Below are 21,871 nucleotides of genomic sequence, written 5' to 3' on the forward strand. Positions count from 1 at the left end.
GACTACAAAGCCAAGCTACAAAGCTTTAACACTGAACTCACTCTCACCAAGCAAAATTACTTCTCTGATGTAATTTCCTCTCAAGCTTCCAACCCACGCAACCTCTTCTCAACAATTGACTCAAAGTACTTTAGAGATAAAATTGACAAAATCAGATATGATGTCTCATGTCACTCCAAATGTGATCACTCCAACCATACCCACCCCTTCCACCTGTAAATTATCACTGGCAACCCTCATCCCTGTTACTGTGGACAAAGTCTCCTCTCTTCTCTCATCATCTCCATCTACTTCCTGTCTGCTTGACCCAATTCCCTCTGATCTACTCGTGCCAATTCCTCCACCCTCGCCCCCGCCCTAACCAAACTAATCGTCCTCTCCCTTTCTACTGGTATATACTCCTCAGCTTTCAAACATACCACAATTCTCCCTATCCTTGAGAAACCCTCACTGGACCCCTCCCTATCCTCTAACTACCATCCTATCTCCCTTCTCCCATATGTCTAATACTTATGTCTTCTAGAACGCCTTGTCTACAAAAGACTCACAAATTACCTGAGCACCATCTCTCTCCTTAACCCTCTCTAGTCTGGCTTTTGAACTGCCGATTCCACTGAAACAGCCCTTACTAAAGTGGCCAATGACCTCATCAGAGCTAAGTCTTAAGGCAACTTTTCCCTTCTCCTTGATCTTTTCTCTGCTTTTGACACTGTTGATCACCCCCTTCTAATACAAATCATGCGCTCCATTGGTATCAGTGACACTGCACTCTCTTGGTTTGCTTCCTATCTGACTGACCGCTCCTTTCAAGTTTCTTTCAATGGTAATTCCTTCTCTCCCACTCTCCTTCCAGTTGGTGTTCCCCAAAGGTGAGTCCTTCGATCAGTTCTCTTTTCTCTGCACACCTCCTCTCTCGGTAGTCTCACATCCTCCTTTGGTTTACAGTACCATCTGTATGCTGATGACATTCAAATCTATCTGTCCACCCCTGACCTGTCTCATTCAGTCCTGGATAAGGTCTCATGCTGCCTGTCAGCCATGTCATCATGGATGTCTGACCGATTTCTGAAACTCAACCTGGATAAAACAGAACTCATAATCTTCCCCCCTTCATATTCCAAATCTCCCCCTGACATATTTCTAACTGTTATTCATCCTTCCCCTTAGGCACAATGCCTTTTCATCACCTTTGATTCTGCCCTCTCATTTACCCCCCATATTCAGAATATTTCCAAGTCCTGTCACTTTCACCATCTCACTTTGAACATCTCCAAAATCCGCCCTTACCTGTCCCCAGAGACCACAAAACTTCTTGTACATGCTCCTATCTCTCGTCTGGACTACTGTAACATCCTCCTCCCTAGTATTCCACTAACCTGACTCTCTCCTCTACAATCTACAATTTGCCAAAAAGCCCTCCTTTCTCCTTGTTTTTCCATTTATAATTTTACATAACTAGGGCTGGCACTTACCCAAGTAAATTAAGGAGTCTATGGGATGAATCTACCTCTCCATGGTCTCCTCACTAAAACAGGCCTTTGATTTCTAAGTATGGGGCCTAAGCTTGCCACTCGAAGTCAAACTCACTTCTACCCCCCCCCCCCCACTAGGTGTATCAAGCAAACTATGGACCCTTGTTCTAACAAATTGCAGACCTTACCAGATGGTTTAACTCCTCCCCCCATTCTGGCTAGAGAGGATTGTAGAAGTCAAGATAAATGTCCTACCCTGGGTACTCGGTTTCGCACGCTCCCAATCCCTGTGCCATACGTTTTTAGACCTACTTCAGCTTATGGAATATTTGGGGGTCAAAAGGGGAGTCTAGTCAACTTTTTGACAATGTTCTCCACCCCCCAGACACAGGGAGGGCTTGGGGCCTCAAATTTTAGATATTACCACAGAGCCACACAAGTAGCTCAGTTATCTCACACTAGGCTATTAACTAGACAGCCTCATTGGGTAGACATAGATGCTCAGTGCAGCACTTGCCTCCTTCATGTGGATCCCTTCTAGGCTATGACCCAGAATTGCCTGTCCCTCCCTTCAGTACTTATTGGTCTGGAACAGACAAACACCGCCAGGATAAAGGTGCAGCACACTCATCTCTTACCCCACAGTGGGGAAAACCACCAGGAGTTTCCACCGGGGATGGAACCTAACCAATTTAGCTGGTGGCACAACAAAGGCTTCTTTAAGGTGGCAGATTTGATCTTTGGTGAACATTAGGCCTAGAACACCTAGTACAATCCAAAGGACTTGCCCCTGCTGAGTACTTTTGCTACACCCAACTCAACTTCTTTGTGCGTCTGCCAGCCAGATTTCCATTCTATATTCGGTCTTGTCAGCCCTCTCGTCCAAACTCCCTTATACGAAGGCCTGGGAAACTGAAACAAACTGATACTCTGCTGGTACCTGGTTTTTATTAAAGTCATTTCCCAGGCTCCTCAGACCTCTGCTTCAGGGGGTGCAGCCTGGAGCATATATGGTGGTCTTGCCCAATAGCGCAAGAATACTGGGAGAGAATATTATTAATAATGAACAGGATTTATAAAGGGCCAACATATTATGCAGTGCTGTACATTAAAAGAGGGTTGCAAATGACAGATAGACGCAGAACATTTGAAATTATATCACTGGTACTCCATTCACCCAAGCATGGAGGATTCCCTTCTAAATAAAATGGATATGCCCCTACCAAAATATCCCAAGAATTATGAATTTAACCTCCTGGGTGGTTCATTTAAGTCTGGATTTATATGCCTAAAAGCGGTACATTGTCTTTCATGAAAATGTATTTTACAGTATAATAGTATACGTATAAAAAAAGTTTGAAACACAATGTCAAAATAATGAATTCAATAAATAAAAAATACATTTATTATTAAACTTTTGACATGATTTTGTGTTTCATACTTTTATTATACTCATACTATTATAATATACTGTAAAATAAATTTTGATTAAAGACAATGTACTGCTTTTAGACATATAAATCCACTGTATTCCATTCAACACAGTTATTTTGTATTGAATGCAATACAAAATAATTTGAAATTTCCGCCAGAGGATAGCAGGACACTGGAGGAAACTGATAGTAGCAGGTAAGGCTGTATTTTTTATTTTTTTTACCCACCCCGTGTGGCTCAGGGTTACTGCTTTCAGTTTTTTTTTTTTTTTTTTTTTACCCCAAGCCACACTTGGGCTTACTGCTCGGGAGGGTAATGTTAGCAGCCAGAACTGCATTGGCTAGGAAATCACCCTCCATCTCCCTTACATTGCTACCAACAAAACTCAATTGTTTAATGGTTAATGACAAACTTACATGTACTCTCAAAGACACTCCACATGCATTGGAAGCTGGAATACATGGATGGAATAATGTTCTGCGATAAAAAGCAACCCCCCTTGAGGCTGACGTGGACTCCCTTTTTTCTTCCCCCATACTTCCCTTTCTACCTTTAATACCCCTTACCTGGTTCTTCTTTTATCCTAAACATGTATCTTGTTTTTTTACAGACACAGTTTTGCTTTGTGGGCACGGTTATATTATGATTATTAGATTGTCACCTTGTATCTGTGATGCAATTGTTGATCCTGTGAAATATTGAACACGCCGACATTTTTTTCAGTAAATATATTTCTAATAGGGCTATTGACATGAAATATACACCAGATGTCAGTAACAACAGAAGTAATCCACACATACAAACAAATCAAATATGGCCATAAATTATGTGTAAAAAAGTTGAGTGGCACAGGGAATAAGTATAAGAACACACTTACTGAAATTTATGTAATACTTACCAGAAAAGCCTTTGTTGGTAAAGACAGCTTCAAGACAGTTTATGTATGAATAAAAACTGGGATATACATTGCTCAGGTGTGATTTTGGCCAATTCTTTCACACAAACGGTCTTCAAATCTTAAAGGTTCTGAAGGACTCTTCTATGAACCCCGATCTTCAGTTCTTTCCAAAAGTTTTCAAATGACTTTCTTTGAGAAGCTCTCTGAGTGATTCTTGTCACTTGGACAAATCCTCAGTATGTTTTGCAACAATGGGTTTGCAAAGGTTTTAAGAGAGCGCTTTGCTTTTACCCATCATGAGATGCTTCTCTAAACCTTGGTAATGAGAAACCTTTTATAGACCATTATTTATCAGCTAAACCAGCTATTAATTTGCACTGATAGAGGCAGGATTGCTTTCCAAATATTGACAAACCCACAAAAGTTTATATTGACAAAAGCAGATTTCTTGGCTTTCCATGCCTTTGAACTTCCTTTACTTAATATGTTCAATATTTTTTCCCGTGCCATTGCACTTCATTACACATGACTTACGGACCTATTTGCTTTGATTTCATTGTAGGTGTGGACTAATTGGGTTGTTACCAACATCTGGTATGCATTTAATTTATATGAAATATAATTTTATTGTCAATAGCTCATTATCAATATAAATAATGGAAAAAATGGATTGAATGAATAGGTATGGTCAACATGTATAATGACACTGGGAGAAAACCTGTGTGGATGATTGCAAATAGGCTGCATCATGTATTTACCAAATTGGTTAGATGTGCTTCATCAAACCAGTGTGGTTTTTGCTGCAATATCTATTGTCATTTAAACTCATACATTTGAAGTTCTATATCTATTTAAATTACTCTTTTCTAGGTTCTTGACCCAAAGCACAGGAGCCACAACATTTGCATGGGTGTCAGAAAGTTGATGCTTTTAGAGAGGAAGGTCCACCATAACATGCCCAATTTTTCTTATTGTGAATGTTTGTGCATTCAGAAACAAGTTGTTGGGGAGTCAAAAATATGAAGCATGTCTGCCAGGTGTTTTCAGAACAACAGTTCCACATTGGCAGCCTTGATGCTTCTTTCAGAAAACACATGCCATAAAACTGCCATGTGCACCGTACAGTGGAAAAATTATACAGAAACAGCTTTATTTTGTTTTAAATGTTTATTAAAATGTCATAATCATATCTTTACAAAATATATATATCCATACATACATACACACACACACACACACACACACACACACACACACACACACGTGTGTTACTTCCCCCACCTCCTAGATTGTAAGCCCCAATGCAACTGTCTGTATTCATCTGTCATTATTAAAAGTGACTATGTTCTAAAATTTTTCCTATTTGAAAACAAAGCCCTTTATGCCAGTGGTTGCCAACCTTCTCACTTCCGCGGACCACTAAAATTACCGGCTCATGACCGCACATGCGTGGGGAGCCCAGTGTCACACAAAGGGGGTGACCCAGAGTGCCATCATTATGACATAAACCCGCCCACTCTCCCATCGCTGATCGAAGCCTGCGATGGGAGAGTGGACGGGTTATGTTCAGGGACACAGCCCGCCCACTGGCCTGTGAGTCTTTCTCCTGACCCCGCTCAGGGGTGCGCTGGCCAGAGCCGCGTCCCCCAAAATTTTCTTCGGTTGGTGACCACTGCTCTACGCCATGCAAAAAAAAAAAATTGAACACCATTTTAGAATATTTAGATTTTACCAATCGGTCCCATAAAAAGCAGAAGGGCAACTGTAATACTAGATAAATCTCCAGACAAATTTAGTTTTCTATTCTCCACCCATGGAAGTGCACAGAGATCCATTAACATAATATTAGTACGCAATCCTTCCATGGTCTGTTATGAAACCAGTTTATTAATACAGTCAAGGGTGATGCCTGATAATATAAAATAATATCTGGTGCACACATTCCTCCTTGCTTTTTAGTCCTAACCAGTATCTTATAGGGGCTACACACACAGTGTGACCCTCAGGTCACACAAAAACTTTAAAAAGTTGATGTAATCTCTGTACATAGGATGACAACAAAATATGTCTATATCTATATATAAAGAATCTGTATTTTTTCGTAATGCTATAGATAGGTGTTCCGTTATTACAACATACAGCGGAGGTGAAGTGGGAGAACCTTGGCTAATACAGTTAAAGATTTTAATTGGCACCAATAATGACTACCTATACTCTCAAAGATGGTGCAGAGTAGAGTGCCGTTATCCATTTTAACATATACGGATCAAAAAAAAAAAGTAAATAAATAAAAAAAAGCAATCACAGGTATATGTAATGATTTAGCATAATGTGTTGTGAATAGTTTTTAAAGTATTATTCCTTGCTTCACTCTCTGTACCAATACCAACTTGATCATTGTGTGTATGTCTACATTAATAAGAGAAATAGGTCTATATAATTAGCACAAATAGAACAATCTTTATCTGGTTTTGAATCAGTAAGATATGTGCTTCCAAACTTTGAGGAGGTAACGGTGAAAAGTTTGAAACCTCCAGAAACGTCGTCAGAAATAGTGTCAATTCTGATACAAATAAAATGGAATAGCAAGAATGTAAGTTGATGCATACCTTGGATGGAGATCCCTGGCTAATAACCTACCACATTTATCTGCATATTGGTAAAAAAAAAAAAAAAAAAAAAAAAAAAAAGTGGGTTTACCATGATACCGTGCTCTTTGAAACTCAAGTAAAACCAACTCTGGTAAAATTTCATGTTCTAATAAAACTTTTTCAAAACCGCTTTCCACTGAACTGGCAATGGGGTCTGATCAACATCATGGTCCCAAATAAAATTCTGCATGGTTTCTATAATTGCTTTTACACAAACTGTATAAAGAGAATCATTAAGTCAGCATGACCATTCTGTTGCTTGTGTATATAGTAGAAAAAAAAAGGATAGTCACTGATGAGTGATCAGACCAAAGGGATGACTCTATTGTAACCCAGGGCTGCCACTCAACATATGATGGCTTGCAAAGACAAAGTCCGTACAAAAATAAGACTGTTGATATGTAAAAAAAATAAAAAAAAGGGTAAAATTTAATAGTAGGTTATAATCTTTAACAGGATATAAAGTACACCAGACATCAATGATCTGTACTGAATAAAGCACTTTTTTTTATCTTATTATACAACACAAATGACATCCAAGAGAATGAATCAAGTCTAGGATCAACCACAAAATTAAAATCTCCAGCCACTCTCAATATATTTCTGTAACTGTAAAAGATAGCTAGTAGCAGTCTCAACAGAGTTTTGATTGGGAAGATATAACAAAGCTATCTTGTGTGCTTCCCAGTCACATGTCACGTATGAAACATCACCCTTCACATTTTCTTGTATAGTACTATCCCCATTACCTGTCTCCTGGTCACACATAGCCATTATGGATGTTTTATGGGGAGAACATGTTTTCCTCCCCCTGTACCAAGGGGACATCCACACTGTGCTCCCAAAGCTCCCAGTTGAGGCTAGGGTGAATCGATAGATTGCAATCCAGATCTCGGAAAAACGAGGCCGTGGCTTTGCGACCTGATCTTGCACAGTTAGCTCATCTGTCAGGAGGAAACTGGTCATGCCCTTTGTTTGTTGCTCTGCTGATCCAGAGCACCTTTTGGGACCATCTTGGGACTCCCAAGCAGGCTGTAGTCACAGCTAAGTGCTCCCCTCTTGCTACGTAAATGGAGTATGAAGAGCACAGCTTACTCTGCCATGTGTTGGTCACAGCCTCGAAACAGCTTGGAAAACCAACCATCTGCAGTTGTGTAAAACTGAAAGAACACCTATGGCAATTTTAATAATACTTCTAAAGGCAAGCAGTAGATCTACTGGGTCTACTGTTACTATAGCTTAACAATTATTTCCAATGCATCATTGCACAAGACTTTATTCTATATACCTATATTTTTCCTGGAATACCGCCCATGCAGGTTATATTAGTTCCAACTTTTTTGGAGTACATGCATTTACAATCAAAGCATGGGAAACATTATCCAACATAGAAATGACAGATTTTAATATTTATTTATTTTTTTTTTTTACAAGATCCCAGTTATTATAGTCCCACAAATAATGAAAATGGCAATTGTTTTAAATCCATTTTCAGGCTCACCTCAAGACATCTATGCTTTTTTTTTTTTTTTTTGGGAAACAGCAAAGAACACTAGATCATATGTATTAGAGGTTTGAATAGGACAGGTTTTACCCGGATATTCTCCAAGGACATTGTCAGAGAGATGTATAAGACTCATTGATTGTTACAGAAAGTGATTAACATCAGTTATTTCTTCCAAACGGTGCACTACCAGGTATGAAGTTGAGGGAGCCAATAAGTTTGTCCATGTCATTTTTGACGTTTTGCGTGGAATGTCTTAGATTTGTTTTTCTCTGCTTTGTGTTCTTCCAGTGCCAACAAAATAAATCAACATAGCAATATCAAAGCATTTGTAATTGCAACAATATTATGGGGGAAGTGGTGCATTTTCTGACAAGAGTGCCAAATTGGCCAAGACTGTATATTTGCTTGCTGCTCTGTGTATAGTTTCATTTCATATACAAAAGTTATACAAACTGCAGGAAATAAAATACTGCCATTGTTGACCACCTTCTCAAAATACTAGTTGCCAGGCATTCATTTTAACTTTTTGATCTAAAAATACTTTGGGTCCTAGACTTGGATGCAGAAGTCCTGGCTTTATTGGGTGCATTCATAATCCAAGGTTTGTGTGTCCATTTTCCCCCTCAGAATACAAACACTGAACAAATGTGGACAAAAAAAATTTAGAAAAGCAAATAAGTCTTTCAGGCAGATTTCAATAATAATAGTCAAGGATAGAATAAAAGATTTTTTCAAAGGTCGCAGCACACTTTACCCCAATTTCCCCTATTTACATGTGCTATATTTAAAAAAAGGCTCAAAACATGGTAAATGAGAGGACACCATGGCTCAACCTTTTATTTCAGGAGTTTTTTGGTGGAAATGATACAGTTTATAAAATACAGATAGAAAATGTGAGTATAATATGGTACAGAACAAACTAAGCTTCAGCAATACATCCCAATGCAGATACACAAACTCTCAGAATTGAGCTGTTAAAACTAGCAGTTACTACACGACAAAAGAAACAGCACCAACAGGAACTGCACTCCAAAAAAAAAAAAAAAGACAATAAAAAAATTAATTGAATGCAAAATATAAAAAGAAAAAAAAAACAAATGAGACTGAATTTCCGAAACTAAAGCAGCTTCCTTTTTTGTTTGGTTGTCACACAGTGGTAAGGGTGGTTAGCTGTATGGAAGGACAAGTATGCCCCTTTTGTTTTTTAAGAAGAGATGGGAACAGTTAAAGGGGATGTCCACTCCAGAGATCCGGATCTAAAACTGAGTGAGTGAGTGAATTGACGTCCAAAACCATCTTCTGCCCCACACTGCAGGATAAAATCATATTGGCAGGAGACTGTATGAAATATTGCTATAAGCAGGGCTTTACCCAACCAAAGTGGCCCACCATATCAGCATTTCAGACACTACAAGACCAAGTATATAAAGTGAAATTAAAATAAGTTTTGTAAACAATTTGCAATTTTCCCTGCAGCTCTTTTAAACAGAAAGGCAAACCACTTTCCTATAGTTTTCTAAATGGTAGCCCAGGTGTCATCAATTTATCTGCAATGAAAATGGGGTGGTAAAGTGTGGACATCCCCTTCAACAGATGCAGAACTACCAATATAATTGATGCAAGTGACTTAACAATAGCTGAGTAAACATTAGTAGTAATATTGAGATCAGTAGGAAAATTCAAATCGCAATTTATCTAATGAACCACTAGATGGAAGAGTGCGCTCAAACAGGCTGCTATTTCCAGGAACTTGAGAAAAGAAGTGCATGGATGTATTTCTTGACATTGTATATGTACCTCTCAATCATGTAATAACATTTACATATTATTTTATATATTTATATATACGTATATACACAGGAAGGCCATCAACCAGCCATAAAAAAATAAAAATAAAATAAAAACAAATGTGGCAATTACAGGCCAAACAACTAGTAGCAAAACAAGTAAGTTTGGGTTGTTTTAGGCAGGACTGAGAGGAACTGAATGGGAGGGGAAATGATTTGTGGTAAGCACATAACTTTCAACAGAGATGGCTAATTATAACTAAAGTAACATGGTTGTACTTGGAGCTAAATGAACAGAATAGTGAGCCTTTATTGCTTTTTACAGTGCTGAGAGTACTTTACACTATAAACTAAAATATATGTACGGAGAGGTAGGCTTTAAAGGGTTTGGCAAATATATAAGATTTTCTATAATAGTCTCAGTTCACAAGCACACCAGTTCTTCAATAAACTTTATGTGAACATGCTCAAAAAATTAAAGAGCAAAAAATGATTGTGAAATCATTGCTTATTGAAGCCTCTATTCCTTAAAAATCTGTATTTTATCGCACAAGTCTTTTTTTTTTTTTTTTTTCTCAAGCTCCTTTTTCTACTTTTAACAGCCAGGTCAAATACTCTATGCCAAAGGCAGCAGTATTTTTGGGTCACTTAAAAACACTTTTTATATAGCAGGTAATCTGACATTCCCTCAAACATTCTGGTGGAGAATCAATTACTGTCATTAAAACACATGAACCCGGAAGGTTCTCCACCGGGTTCATGTGTTTTAATGACAGTAATTGATTCATACCTCCAGCGATAGGACGTTCATGAGTTCCCTTGCCAGCAACTACATCTTCTCCAAATCATTTTCCAGGTTTAGTATCTTTAGAAATAATGACTGGTATTCATGCAAAATCAGTAATCTTGACATTTGCCAAAAATTGTACCTTTTATTTTGCAAAAACACTGTGAATAGGCAGGTAAAAATGCTTTATTGTAGTAGAGACATGGCTTGCCTCTTATACAATAGAAGCCTTCCTGTTCACAGATTTGTAAAATTTACGTTAAAGTTAAAAGCTCCACTTAAACATACACAAATTAGAATTGGCAGATTTGTGCAACAATACCTTTTGTGAACTGGGACAAAAAACAAATAAAGAGGAAAGCAATATGAATAAAACAAATTAAACAAAAATACTGTATGCATAATACTTGCATTGACCATTCAACCACAAGTCTTCAATTTAAGTACTTCTTTTCAAATACTATTTTGAGGTGATCTCAGCGGGTATGTCAATGGCAAACAGCCTACAGAGGCACAAGTCCAATGACTAGTCAGAATGAGGAGATGTAATTATTGAAGTAACAAGCTCCAAATACCCAACTGGCCATTTTACTCCCTCAGCATTCTACAGAAAAGGCTTATTTGAATAAGCAAAACAAAACAAAAAAAAGAAGAAAAAAAAAAAAGCATGATGACAAGAAAATAAAAAAAAATAAGTTTGTGGAATGACTTTACTTTGTACAGGCAGTCAGTGTAAAGGTAATGAAAGAGCTACCAAGACATAGAATGTTTGAAAGGGGAAGGGGGGGAAGGATTTACAAATACATCAGGTTATGTCGGAGCAGCTAGAGCTAAAGAACATTAGAGCGAGATCTAAAATACATAAAGGTCTTTAGAAAAAGACAAGGAGAAACTTCTGGCTTGAAAACTGGAGAAGGATGACCCTGTATATATGTGGAACCAAGGTTTCTTTACAACTGTATATTTAGGTTTCGATAGAAACTGTATTTAAAAAGTAGGCATGAAACAGATTCTTTTAAAATAGTAAAAAAAAAAAAAAAAAGGGGGGGGGGGGGGAGGAGGAAAGAGCACATGGGTTGACAATACCAAAGTTTAGAACACAAATGACCACTGATATGGTTTCCCTTTTGTGGAAACCTTCAGTTTGTCAACACATCCTTCCAATAAGCAGCTATTCCACTGTTTAGCAGATGATATGCATTTGGGCCAGCATGCACTGATGCCCAATCCCATAGGCCGCATGGAGGGAGGCACCCCTTGTCCAGACACATTAGGGTCCCTGGCTTCATGCATCCCTTTCAGACAAGTTTACATTTAAAGTCACAGCAAACATGACAAAATCTAGTAGGACAACCACACATCTTAGGACAAAAAGGTTACTAATAGTTAGCCTTGACTATTTCAGAATGCCTTGGCCTTTACTGGACATAGACCGGGCGCACGCACACACACACACGGTAATTCACAGAAAAGGGGTGCAGAGGGCCCTGCCTCTGCTGCCACATGCACACTGACACACACATTTGCTTGATGCATGATAAACCCTCCATGTAGTGTAAGTTTTACTGTCTGTTGCCATCACATTCTTGTTGGCTTAAAACTGCTTCGATAAGAGCTCACATAGGTGTTTGGAAACCGTTTCTTTACTGGTTCTCAAGGTAAGTCGATACATCTGAAATGGAGAAGACATGATGTTATTACTAAGTGCTTCTGAATATCAATATTGTTCTAAAGGCAATAAATGCTTCAAAGTAATACTTCACACAATAATATTTTTTAACAAACAGATTTTAATTAATTAGGTTTCAAATGGCTATCTGAGAAGGTAATACAGCAACAACCAATCTTACCTTGCCTTGAATGGTGGCACGCTACACAAAAGTACAATGATCTCAATTTATGTAGAGGGGTATAAAAAAATTATACATGATGTTAATAGTTAGAAGTTCTTCTTTCATCTACAGAAGCAGTTGCCTGTATGTCCTGTAAGTTGAGGAAGCGTAAACTGACTTTCTAAAATTAAAAAATTGCTTCATGGAGGCAGGGTGAGATTTAGACAGCAGACGATAAATATCAACAGAAAAGTGTATTGATTAAAAGAAAAAAAAAATAAAGTGAGTAACTATTTATGGCACACACCGAAGAGTCAGAAGCCTTTAAAAAAAACAAACACTGGCATATCTAAAGATATAGATACAAGATACAATTATGGTGGGTTTTTACCTGAATCATATGGCTAAAGTAGCAAAAATAGGTAATCTGCTGGTGACAAGTGAATTCATTAGTTTTAATTTATTTTTTATTGGAAGAATTAGATATATAGCAATGAAAAAACATCTGCAAAGGTGGAAGATGCAGAATATGTAAAAAAATAAATTAAATATGCTAATGAAGAAAAAGCAATCCTGGATGAATTCACTGAAACTGTAGCTCTATAGACTCAATCACATTTCCCCTAGCAACCTCCTATATATAGGCAAAATGAGGAAAGCAAATCAAGCACATTACTAATACATTAGATAATAAAAAGGAAAGCGTAAAATAAACATTTTCCTCAGTATTTTCCAGAGTAATAAAAGTGATGGGCATAGATTTTCTGAAATTGAACGAGAGAGTTGATTAAAGCTATAGGAGTGATAAGGGCTAATAGGAGTATGCACTCTCTCCATAATTTACTTTCTCATTCTCCTTTTTTTGCAAAATAAAATTTGAAGTATTTAGGATGTAAATACCACAACGTAAAACAAATCTATACAGTATGCATTTACAGAAGTAAACACTTCAGAGAGTAAGTGATATGTAGAATTTACTTTAAGTAAATGTTGCTTTTTTACTTTTAGTGGTGTGCATGGAGTTCCATACATTAATGGAACATTGATATCATTACACTGCCAGATTTGATGGTACCTCTGTTTCACATTTACATAAGAACAGAATTCTACAAATTACTTCGGATCAATGCTAAGGGTTTTTATCAGCTAGTTTATTTTCCAATTTTATATATGATATGTGCCTTAAAAAAAGTAATAAACGTGAAATGAATGCTTTAGGTCATATTTATATACTCTTCACTTTTTGGTGTACACTGAAAGTCCCTATGATTTAAGAAATCAATTTGACAAATACAAAGTTTTCCGTTGTGTGTGATTATTAGTAGTTTTTATGTTCTCCAATACATAAAAAAAGTTTACAAATATTTAGGAAGCAACCACCCACATTCTGCTCTATGCACAGCACATTAAGTAATGATCACTGGCATTATTAACAAGGCAATATCTGGGCTGGAAAAATAACTTGGTGCACAGAAAGTGGATTTATATCCTTTGACTTAAGGAATTGTAGCAAGTAACAGGTTCAAATTTGGCCCATGACATTATGTGCAATGAGTATGTTCTCTGCGTATTTCCACTTTCTGACACTTTGGTATCCTCCCACATCCCCAAAAACAAGCAGTTAATTGGTTTCCCCTAAAAATTGTCCTTAGACTGTGGAAATGACATGACAATGGTAGGAACATTAGACTGCAAGCCCCTTAGAGGGACACTTCGTTATATGACAATAGACTTTGTAAAGCGCTGCATAATATGTTGGCACTATATAAATACAAGAGAATAATAATATATTACTTACACATTAATATAGGACAATAATCTCTTCCTGCCAGTCTATGCAAGATTGTGTAGGAAGGTAAAAGTATACATATCACTACATCTACAAAGAAACCTGTGTGTTGTCCCCCACCCCCATTTACCTGAGCTTGAATGTTGGGCTCCAGACGCAAAAGGCATCCAACCTGAATAGTTTTGGTCTGAATGATACCAGCACCTACAAAATTGTCTGGATTGGGATCCACGTTTTCTAGTAGTGCAGTACCAAACCCCAACAACTGGAATACATAAAAACATTTAAACGATCAGTCAATCTATCACATAAAAGAAGATAACACTTTTTGAACTAATTTAATTTAGTATGCCTAATTGTAACTAAAAAAATGGTGTTGGGAATAAGAAATGGCAAGTAGAAGTTGGAAATTTTTTTGGAAGTTGCATGTCCCAGTTGTGAATAAAATAGCAATTACATAGAGGCAAGGCTGGTATGAGAATAGGCTATGATTCCCTAAACTATATTATAAATACCCAAATTACAATCAGCCCATGAATACATAACTTACCTTTGCCTTTGTCACTTCGGAATCCATAGCATGATTCGCTTTAAAAATCTTTTGTGCTTCTTGCTGTGGTCTAGGAAGAGAAGAAAAGCAAAGCATTAGCTAAATGCAACAGTATTGAGATACTAAAGTATGTCTGCTCACTCATCAAACCGTTACAGTTTTACGCTGTCCAATATAGGCTCAAAAGCCTTCAGAAAAAAAAAAAAATAATAGTGTACAGAAGCAACGTAAAACACCCATTTAAATAAATAAATGAGCTCCCACATTGCGCCACAGCAACCACACCATTATTGCAATCAGCTGGTGGGAGGGTCACTCATTTATACTTGTAAGACTCCCAAACTAGGAACAACATTAGATGCCAGAACTATTTACCAGCCTTCTTTCACTACCGTAGAAACGGTTTATATTTAGAGTCAGGACTGTTATTTCACAGGAAGTAGGTGGTGAGCAACTACAGCAGGCGAACAAAAAATGCATGAGAGATTATTTAGCTGTAAAAGGTGAGTCTTTATAAAGAGACTTGTGTTGCAGGAGATTGCAATACCATTGCCCTCTATTCCCAAGGTATCTGAAGATAGTCTTCCCAACTGTATGTATATGTTGTAATTATCACTATAACCACATTATACTTGTATAAATCCAAAATTACCACAATTTGGATGGTCTATTTTGCAATGTAAAGAGATTGATATTATAGTAACAAAGGATTGACAAATTGCAAAAGTGTTAGTTGCTGAATTACAGGTAAGTATGCTCTCCCCAACATCATGAACGAAAAACCGTATTAAAATGGCAATATGTAAAAGAAGCCTATTGTTAAGGGAATAACTTTTGCTAGTATAGAAAGGGGCAATCAAAATATTAAACACTTTCTCCCACACTACAAATGCACTTTAAATAAAATATAAAGTGATTACAGGCTCAGCTGCTTCCAGCGCTGAAAAAAGTCCTGGGATGGCATCTCAGTTGCTTGAAAGAACTTGTTGATTGTTATTGGCAATTTTAATGTAATGTTCTGTAATGTTCCTCCGTACCTAAGAAAAGTAGTTGACAAGGGGTAAACATAAATGTAATCTCATAAATTTAACTAAAGTAGGCAGCAGATGCCCAATACCTGAATTTAATATTAATCATGGGAGGCTCATCAAAGTCTGCAAGGCACTCAATGTTCAACACCTGCTGGACTTGAGCTCCACCCTCCACCACTGGATCAACAGGCTTGGTCTGAATGTTGAGCTGTGAGATGTCGAGTTAAGGCTGTCAGCATTTTTGAAAAACCATGTAAAAACAAAAGGTTGTCCTTATTCACACGTTTGTTTTTAATAAATTCCCAATGAACAGGCATGGCTTTTCTTATTAGCTCCCCCTCCGGTTTTAAAGTATATCTAAGTCTACAATTATATTTTTAAATTCTTTTTAAATGACCATACCACCATGCGTTTAAACAAGTGTTAAAAAGCATTTTAAAGTGGGTTATTGCAGGAGACTTTAGAATTTTAACACATAATTTGTATATTAGCAATAAAGACCACAAGGGAGGTGGCTTCAACCTCAAACCCCCACCCCCACCAAAAAAAAAAGAACTTCTTTTAAGCCGTAGTTTAGGGCTTGACAAATCCATTGATAAGTAGCTTCCATGTGCTGCAAGCCGAGATTCACAGTGTCTTCTAACCCCATTTACTCATGGCCAGCATTAAGTTTTTAGGCAATTAGTGCTATAGTGTATGTTCTGTAGGAATAGAAAATATATGTTAACCTCTTCTTTTAATCGCACGACACCCGATCTATCCCCTTAACATATAAAAGGTTAACCATCAAAGCAAATTCAAGGTTTAAACATAGTTTTAAAATATCAAAATAGGATTTTTGAATATCAGTATAAGAAGCAGAAAGATGAATAACATTGCTGAACCTAGATTTGAGTTTAAAGCCAGAGCTTCTTCTGTCAAAATAAATAGAGAAAAAAAATAGATAGTTTCAGAATGCTAGCAAACAGGTCAAACATTGTTCTGTTCATACGAACTTAATTGGTATGACACTTGTACCAAACAAGCGTTGGTTAGCTCAGTAAAGAGAGACAAGTATCAGGGAGATACGGAGTCAGTACCCATATATTTGAAAATTTTCAGGGGTGGCAACCAGTATTTTTATTGAAGCACAAAAGGATATGGTTTTGCAGCTCCCCGGGGTATGACACTGTTGGAGTAAAACTCTGGAACTGCACTGATGTTTTGTTTCCATAAAACAAGTACATACGTCCTGCAGTAAAGAAAGAAAAGGTTTACATAAAGATTGGAGACTTAAAAACCTACAGAAATCATCCATTATATTTACGACTAACATAACAACCACAGCCACCGTTGCATACCTAGATTCTGACGGAACTCTGATTTAACACCAATCTGCAAAAGTTGGTTCTCAAAAAGCACTCCATTATTCTTGCAGACAAACCTAAAACCACAGGGACAATTTACAGGGATACCATTATCTCGAGCATTTTACATTGAAAAAATATCCATATAAACTGTAATTCAGTTTTAAACACAGATGCATGTAAACCGTAATGACAACACAAGAATATCAAAATCTGTACTATGTAAAAAAAAATAAAAAAATAAAAAAATGCAGAATTCTGGGTATTTACTCAACAAAATGCACAAAAAAAATTAGGTATGGGAAACCAACTTTGTTATTTACAAATGTTGTAATTTTAAATTCTAAAACTTTTCTAATAAAAAGATTCCAAGTTAGATTGAGATTGCAATTTGAAAATTTAGAATAAAGGTTTTTCTGACGCTTTCAATAAAGGTCTAGGGGCTTCAGAATGGTCTGAAAAAAAATTAATAAATTCATAGCACAATACCAAAACTACACACTATAGTTTGATTGTAGAAGAGACAGCAGAACCCAAACTACCAGTATTAAACGTAATAATTGCAATATATACACACACACACTTCCATACATACATACACACACACCCCCCACACATGAAGGATAGGTTAGCTCTTGCATCCAGTTCTAAATTCAGTCATGCCATTAAAGGATATTTCCATTTTCTACATGGTATTACATGGTGATTTATCTACCACTATCAGGGTCATGATTTGTACTCTATTATATGAACAGGGAAAACCATGGATTCAAATGTATATATGTATTAAGTGGAGTCTATCCACTTAATAATGAGTCTATGGGTTTAATAATGAGAGATTAGCAAGTTTCATCATTCGTTTTTCCATTCTAAATGGATGTTCCACTTTTTTGTGACTCTAAAGCAGAATTCTACAGTAAGAAGGACAAACCTATGTTCTTCAAAATTTAAAATGTAAAAACGTTAATGAAACCCTGTAATTTATAATATTAAAATATTGACAATGATCAATTTGAATATGTATTTATGCTTTTAAGAGTTAGTCTGCATGTTATGCAAAGTTACAGGTTATAATTCTGCTAATAGTCTGAAAACATTTCTTTTAATAAAAACAAACTAAGCCTGTATTTAATGTATATGCCAAAGGGCACCCATGGTTAAGTTTAACATTTTGAACATTTGACAGAAAGAGAAATTACCTTAAGGCTTAGTCTACACAGACCGTTTCCTCAGCGCTTAAAAGCCCATGTTTGAAACTCCCATGCATTCCAATTGGCTAATCTACATCAGGGCTTTTCCTTACAGCTTGTTTCAGCATTTTAGATAACGCTCCTTGCTGCATTTAAAAAACGTGCGTATTGATGTCAATAGGGGCATTTTCCCACATTTATAAATGCTTTTAAAGGGCAATGAAAGCTCCTATTGAATTCAATGGAGGCTTTTACAAGCTTTTTTAAACATTTTATGAAAGTTTCTATTGCAAACAATAGGGTTTTTTATAAGCATTTTTAGCAGGAATTTAGAATCTGGAAGCCCACTTAAATAAGGAGACTTGCAGATCTCCATTGCCCCACTCGGACTTTCTTTTACAGGTTATCCCACAATGAAAGGATGATGCAGCCATTCATTAAATGAGCAAAGCAGTGGGATGCCTGACAGCATCAGATCCCCAGGCACTAGAGGGAAAATAAGGACAAATCTCCCCATTCAGCTCTAGTGCCAAATGGCGCAGGTGCACTGTCCTCACACAACCTCCCCCCGAGAAGTCATGTGTCCACTGCTGAAGCAATCAAGAGAATGAAGCTGTCAGAATAGCAGCGCTCCGCTGATTGCTCCCGCGGTCCTAGCAGAGCAATCAGCAGAGCTCTGCTCTCCTGACAGCTCCGATCTCTTGATTGCTCCCGGCGCCTTAGCAGAGCAGCAGCATGTGCTCCGCGCACCTCTAGGGTCCACGGATACATTGTCTTTACACAACGTCTCAAGGGAGATGTTGTATGAGTTCAACTGCAGCTCTAGAGGACTTGTGGCACGTGCTCTGTAACCACGTGTGTATAGAGCACATACTACAACTCCTCTAGGGCTGCGGATGCAGTGAACTCACCTCCGTTAATTGGCTTAATTGGGTGAGAATAGGAAAACCCTTCTAGTTTCCCTTTTCTCAGCCATTCAGCACTAGAGTTTAATTGGGGAGACTTGTCCTCATTTGGCCTCTAGGGTCTGGGGATCCCACACTGTCCGGAGTCCCACCGCTGTGCTCATGTCATGAAAACAGGCGTGGGAATCATCCTTTCATTGTGGGATAACCTTTTTATAAAAAAAAAAAAAAAAAAAAAAAAAAAAGAAAAAAAAAAGACAGAGAAAGCAACCAAAAAAAAAAAAAAAAAAAAAAAAAAAAAAAAAAAAAAAAAAAAAAAAAAAAAAAAAAAAAAAAAAAAAAAAAAAAAGGGAAAAACAAAATGAATCTTGTTATATGGTTATATATAGAAACGTATGTTATTTCCATATAGTCCATATGTACTACCGGTAGCAACACTTAAAAATTTCAAGGCAAAATAATGCTCCCTATTCAACCACTGTACAACTAATGCCCTTTTCCATACCTAATATGCATTTTGACAGATGTATGAATAGAAACATTATGATAGGTATGACAGCTTTTCATTAAATTGAATATCTATAAGCCCAGTAGGCACTAAGATTTACAAACACTACTTGACTCAATGGTTAAAATTTTTAGTCATGAGCTAAATGTAACAAAGGATATAAAATATGGAATCTAGTTGCAAATGGTAATATACTATAAGTGCAGCATTAGATAACAAAAAAATTAGTGGAATGGAAGTGTTGTGAACAAATCACTGAAGCATCTTTGGCATATCTGATACTCAAGAAATTGGCAACCCATGCACTTTTCCCGTTACATGTTTCCCTGAAACACAAAAGCACAGGTTCATATACACAAATACCCCAAAGCAGGTCAGTGCAATGGAAAATATTATATATATACACACCACTTTTGGCCTAATTTGAGCCACAGACATGCTGTCCATGAAGCTGAGTAATAAGCAATAAAGAGACAACAGGAGCTGGTCTAAAATACAATGACCAGAATATAAAAACTGAGGATCTTTTTATGGTCTAATTAATTGCTACATATGGTAAGCTTTACTTAAATACTAAAACTCTTAAATAAGTAACGCCCCTAGCACTGAATAAAAATACTTTGTTCACAGACTCAAGATTCACATACTATTATCACAATAAACTGGTTCAGCTTTCCTATCCATGACCAAATATGCAATTTGTGAGTCAGGAATGGATGTTTCAAAGCCTAGAAGACAGATAACCTATATAATCTAAAAACCTAAAAAGATAGTTCTGACTTGTTTCTTGGTTATAGGAAGGGTACAAAATAGAAGATAAAAAAAGCAAAGATGCATCTCATGTGTATCTCAACTCCTCCGGAAGAAGCAGCATCAGCTGCAAAATGCGTTGGGTCTAAAACACGGTACAATTATTGGCCCATAGAAGTGCCCATTGTTTAGCATTTTTCTAAAGAAAGGGCCCTAAGAAATAGGGTTTTTGTTCTGGACCAAAACAAGTTGATGTCTACTGTGTTTGGGATTTTAAAACAAGTTTTAACTTGAATAAAGGGATGCTGTTGGCCAGTTAGTATCTTTTGATTTTGGGTGCCTAAAAAGCTTTTATAGTTTTTGCTCTTTTTCTCCTTGTACTGTAGTACTACCCCATGGGTCATTATGCCAATGTTGAAGATTCTTGTAAGTGGTGAAAAAATGTGAATACTAATAATGATAACTACTGTGCATGCCTTAACAGGTAATTAATCAGCCCTTACTCAGAAGGCTGGTCTGCATCGACCAACAGGGACGCAGGAGTCTCAGAGGGTGGGTCCAATTCACTGTACACCATCCAATCATAGGCAAGCACAGCAAGACAGACAAAGACAAGAAACAATTCCACTAGCAGCAAGACAGCAAAAAAAGACAAAGACCAAAAAGAGAAGACAGAAAACTCACATGCAATTAGATAAGTAGACAAGAAACAGCAGCATACACACAGCTTTACAACAGTACAATAATAAATTTCTGGCAAAAAAAAATTAGTTAGGTGGAATATAAAATTCCCAAATATTTCCCTTAAATGCATAAGTATTTTATTGACTTGCTATACCAGCCACTAGTCCAGCACCTGGACCTACTTAGCAGCACTTCCCTAAAATTATAGCGCAGAAGCTCATCAAAGGCCACTCATCAGAACTGTATGCTTCTTAATCCCCTACTGACATCATAAGGCGGCACCCACCCCCTTTTTAGAGGTAACTTAGGGCTGCAGCCAATATGTTCCCTTGGAGGTGGGAGTCTTGGCAGGGTTTGTAGCAATTATCTTCAGTCTGTATGTATTGTCCATTTGAAACACCTCAAAGTATGGCTGAGCGAGAGAGAGCAGGAGAGCGAGCGAAAGAGCGAGAGAAAGCGCGCGCGAGAGCGAGAGAGCGAGAGAGAGCGCAGGAGAGAGCGCAGGAGAGAGCGCAGGAGAGAGCGCAGGAGAGAGCGCAGGAGAGAGCGCAGGAGAGAGCGAGCGCGAGAGCGCAGGAGAGAGCGAGCGCGAGAGCGCAGGAGAGAGCGAGCGCGAGAGCGCAGGAGAACGAGAGCGCGAGAGCGCAGGAGAACGAGAGCGCAGGAGAACGAGAGCGCAGGAGAACGAGAGCGCGAGAGAGCAGGAGAACGAGAGAGCGAGAGCGCGAGAGAGCAGGAGAACGAGAGAGC

At 37.6% G+C, this 21,871-nt stretch overlaps 1 protein-coding gene across 2 annotated transcripts in view; it reads right to left on the reverse strand.

Annotated features, from left to right (window-relative positions):
- Nucleotides 1-8,773: 8,773 nt before the first annotated feature.
- Nucleotides 8,774-21,871, reverse strand: part of AP2A1 (adaptor related protein complex 2 subunit alpha 1) — a 38,346-nt gene continuing 25,248 nt past the window's right edge. For both annotated transcript variants that reach the window (XM_072427215.1, XM_072427216.1), the window contains exons 16-22: nucleotides 17,079-17,161; nucleotides 16,879-16,969; nucleotides 15,825-15,947; nucleotides 15,628-15,744; nucleotides 14,708-14,777; nucleotides 14,288-14,422; nucleotides 8,774-12,208 (exon numbers count right to left, since the gene is read on the reverse strand). In XM_072427215.1, the coding sequence (XP_072283316.1) occupies nucleotides 12,131-12,208; nucleotides 14,288-14,422; nucleotides 14,708-14,777; nucleotides 15,628-15,744; nucleotides 15,825-15,947; nucleotides 16,879-16,969; nucleotides 17,079-17,161 (697 nt within the window). In that variant the 3' untranslated portion in view covers nucleotides 8,774-12,130. The remainder of the gene's footprint in view (nucleotides 12,209-14,287; nucleotides 14,423-14,707; nucleotides 14,778-15,627; nucleotides 15,745-15,824; nucleotides 15,948-16,878; nucleotides 16,970-17,078; nucleotides 17,162-21,871) is intronic.

This window comes from Pyxicephalus adspersus, chromosome 11 (genome assembly GCF_032062135.1).
Source record: "Pyxicephalus adspersus chromosome 11, UCB_Pads_2.0, whole genome shotgun sequence".
NCBI lineage: Eukaryota > Metazoa > Chordata > Amphibia > Anura > Pyxicephalidae > Pyxicephalus > Pyxicephalus adspersus.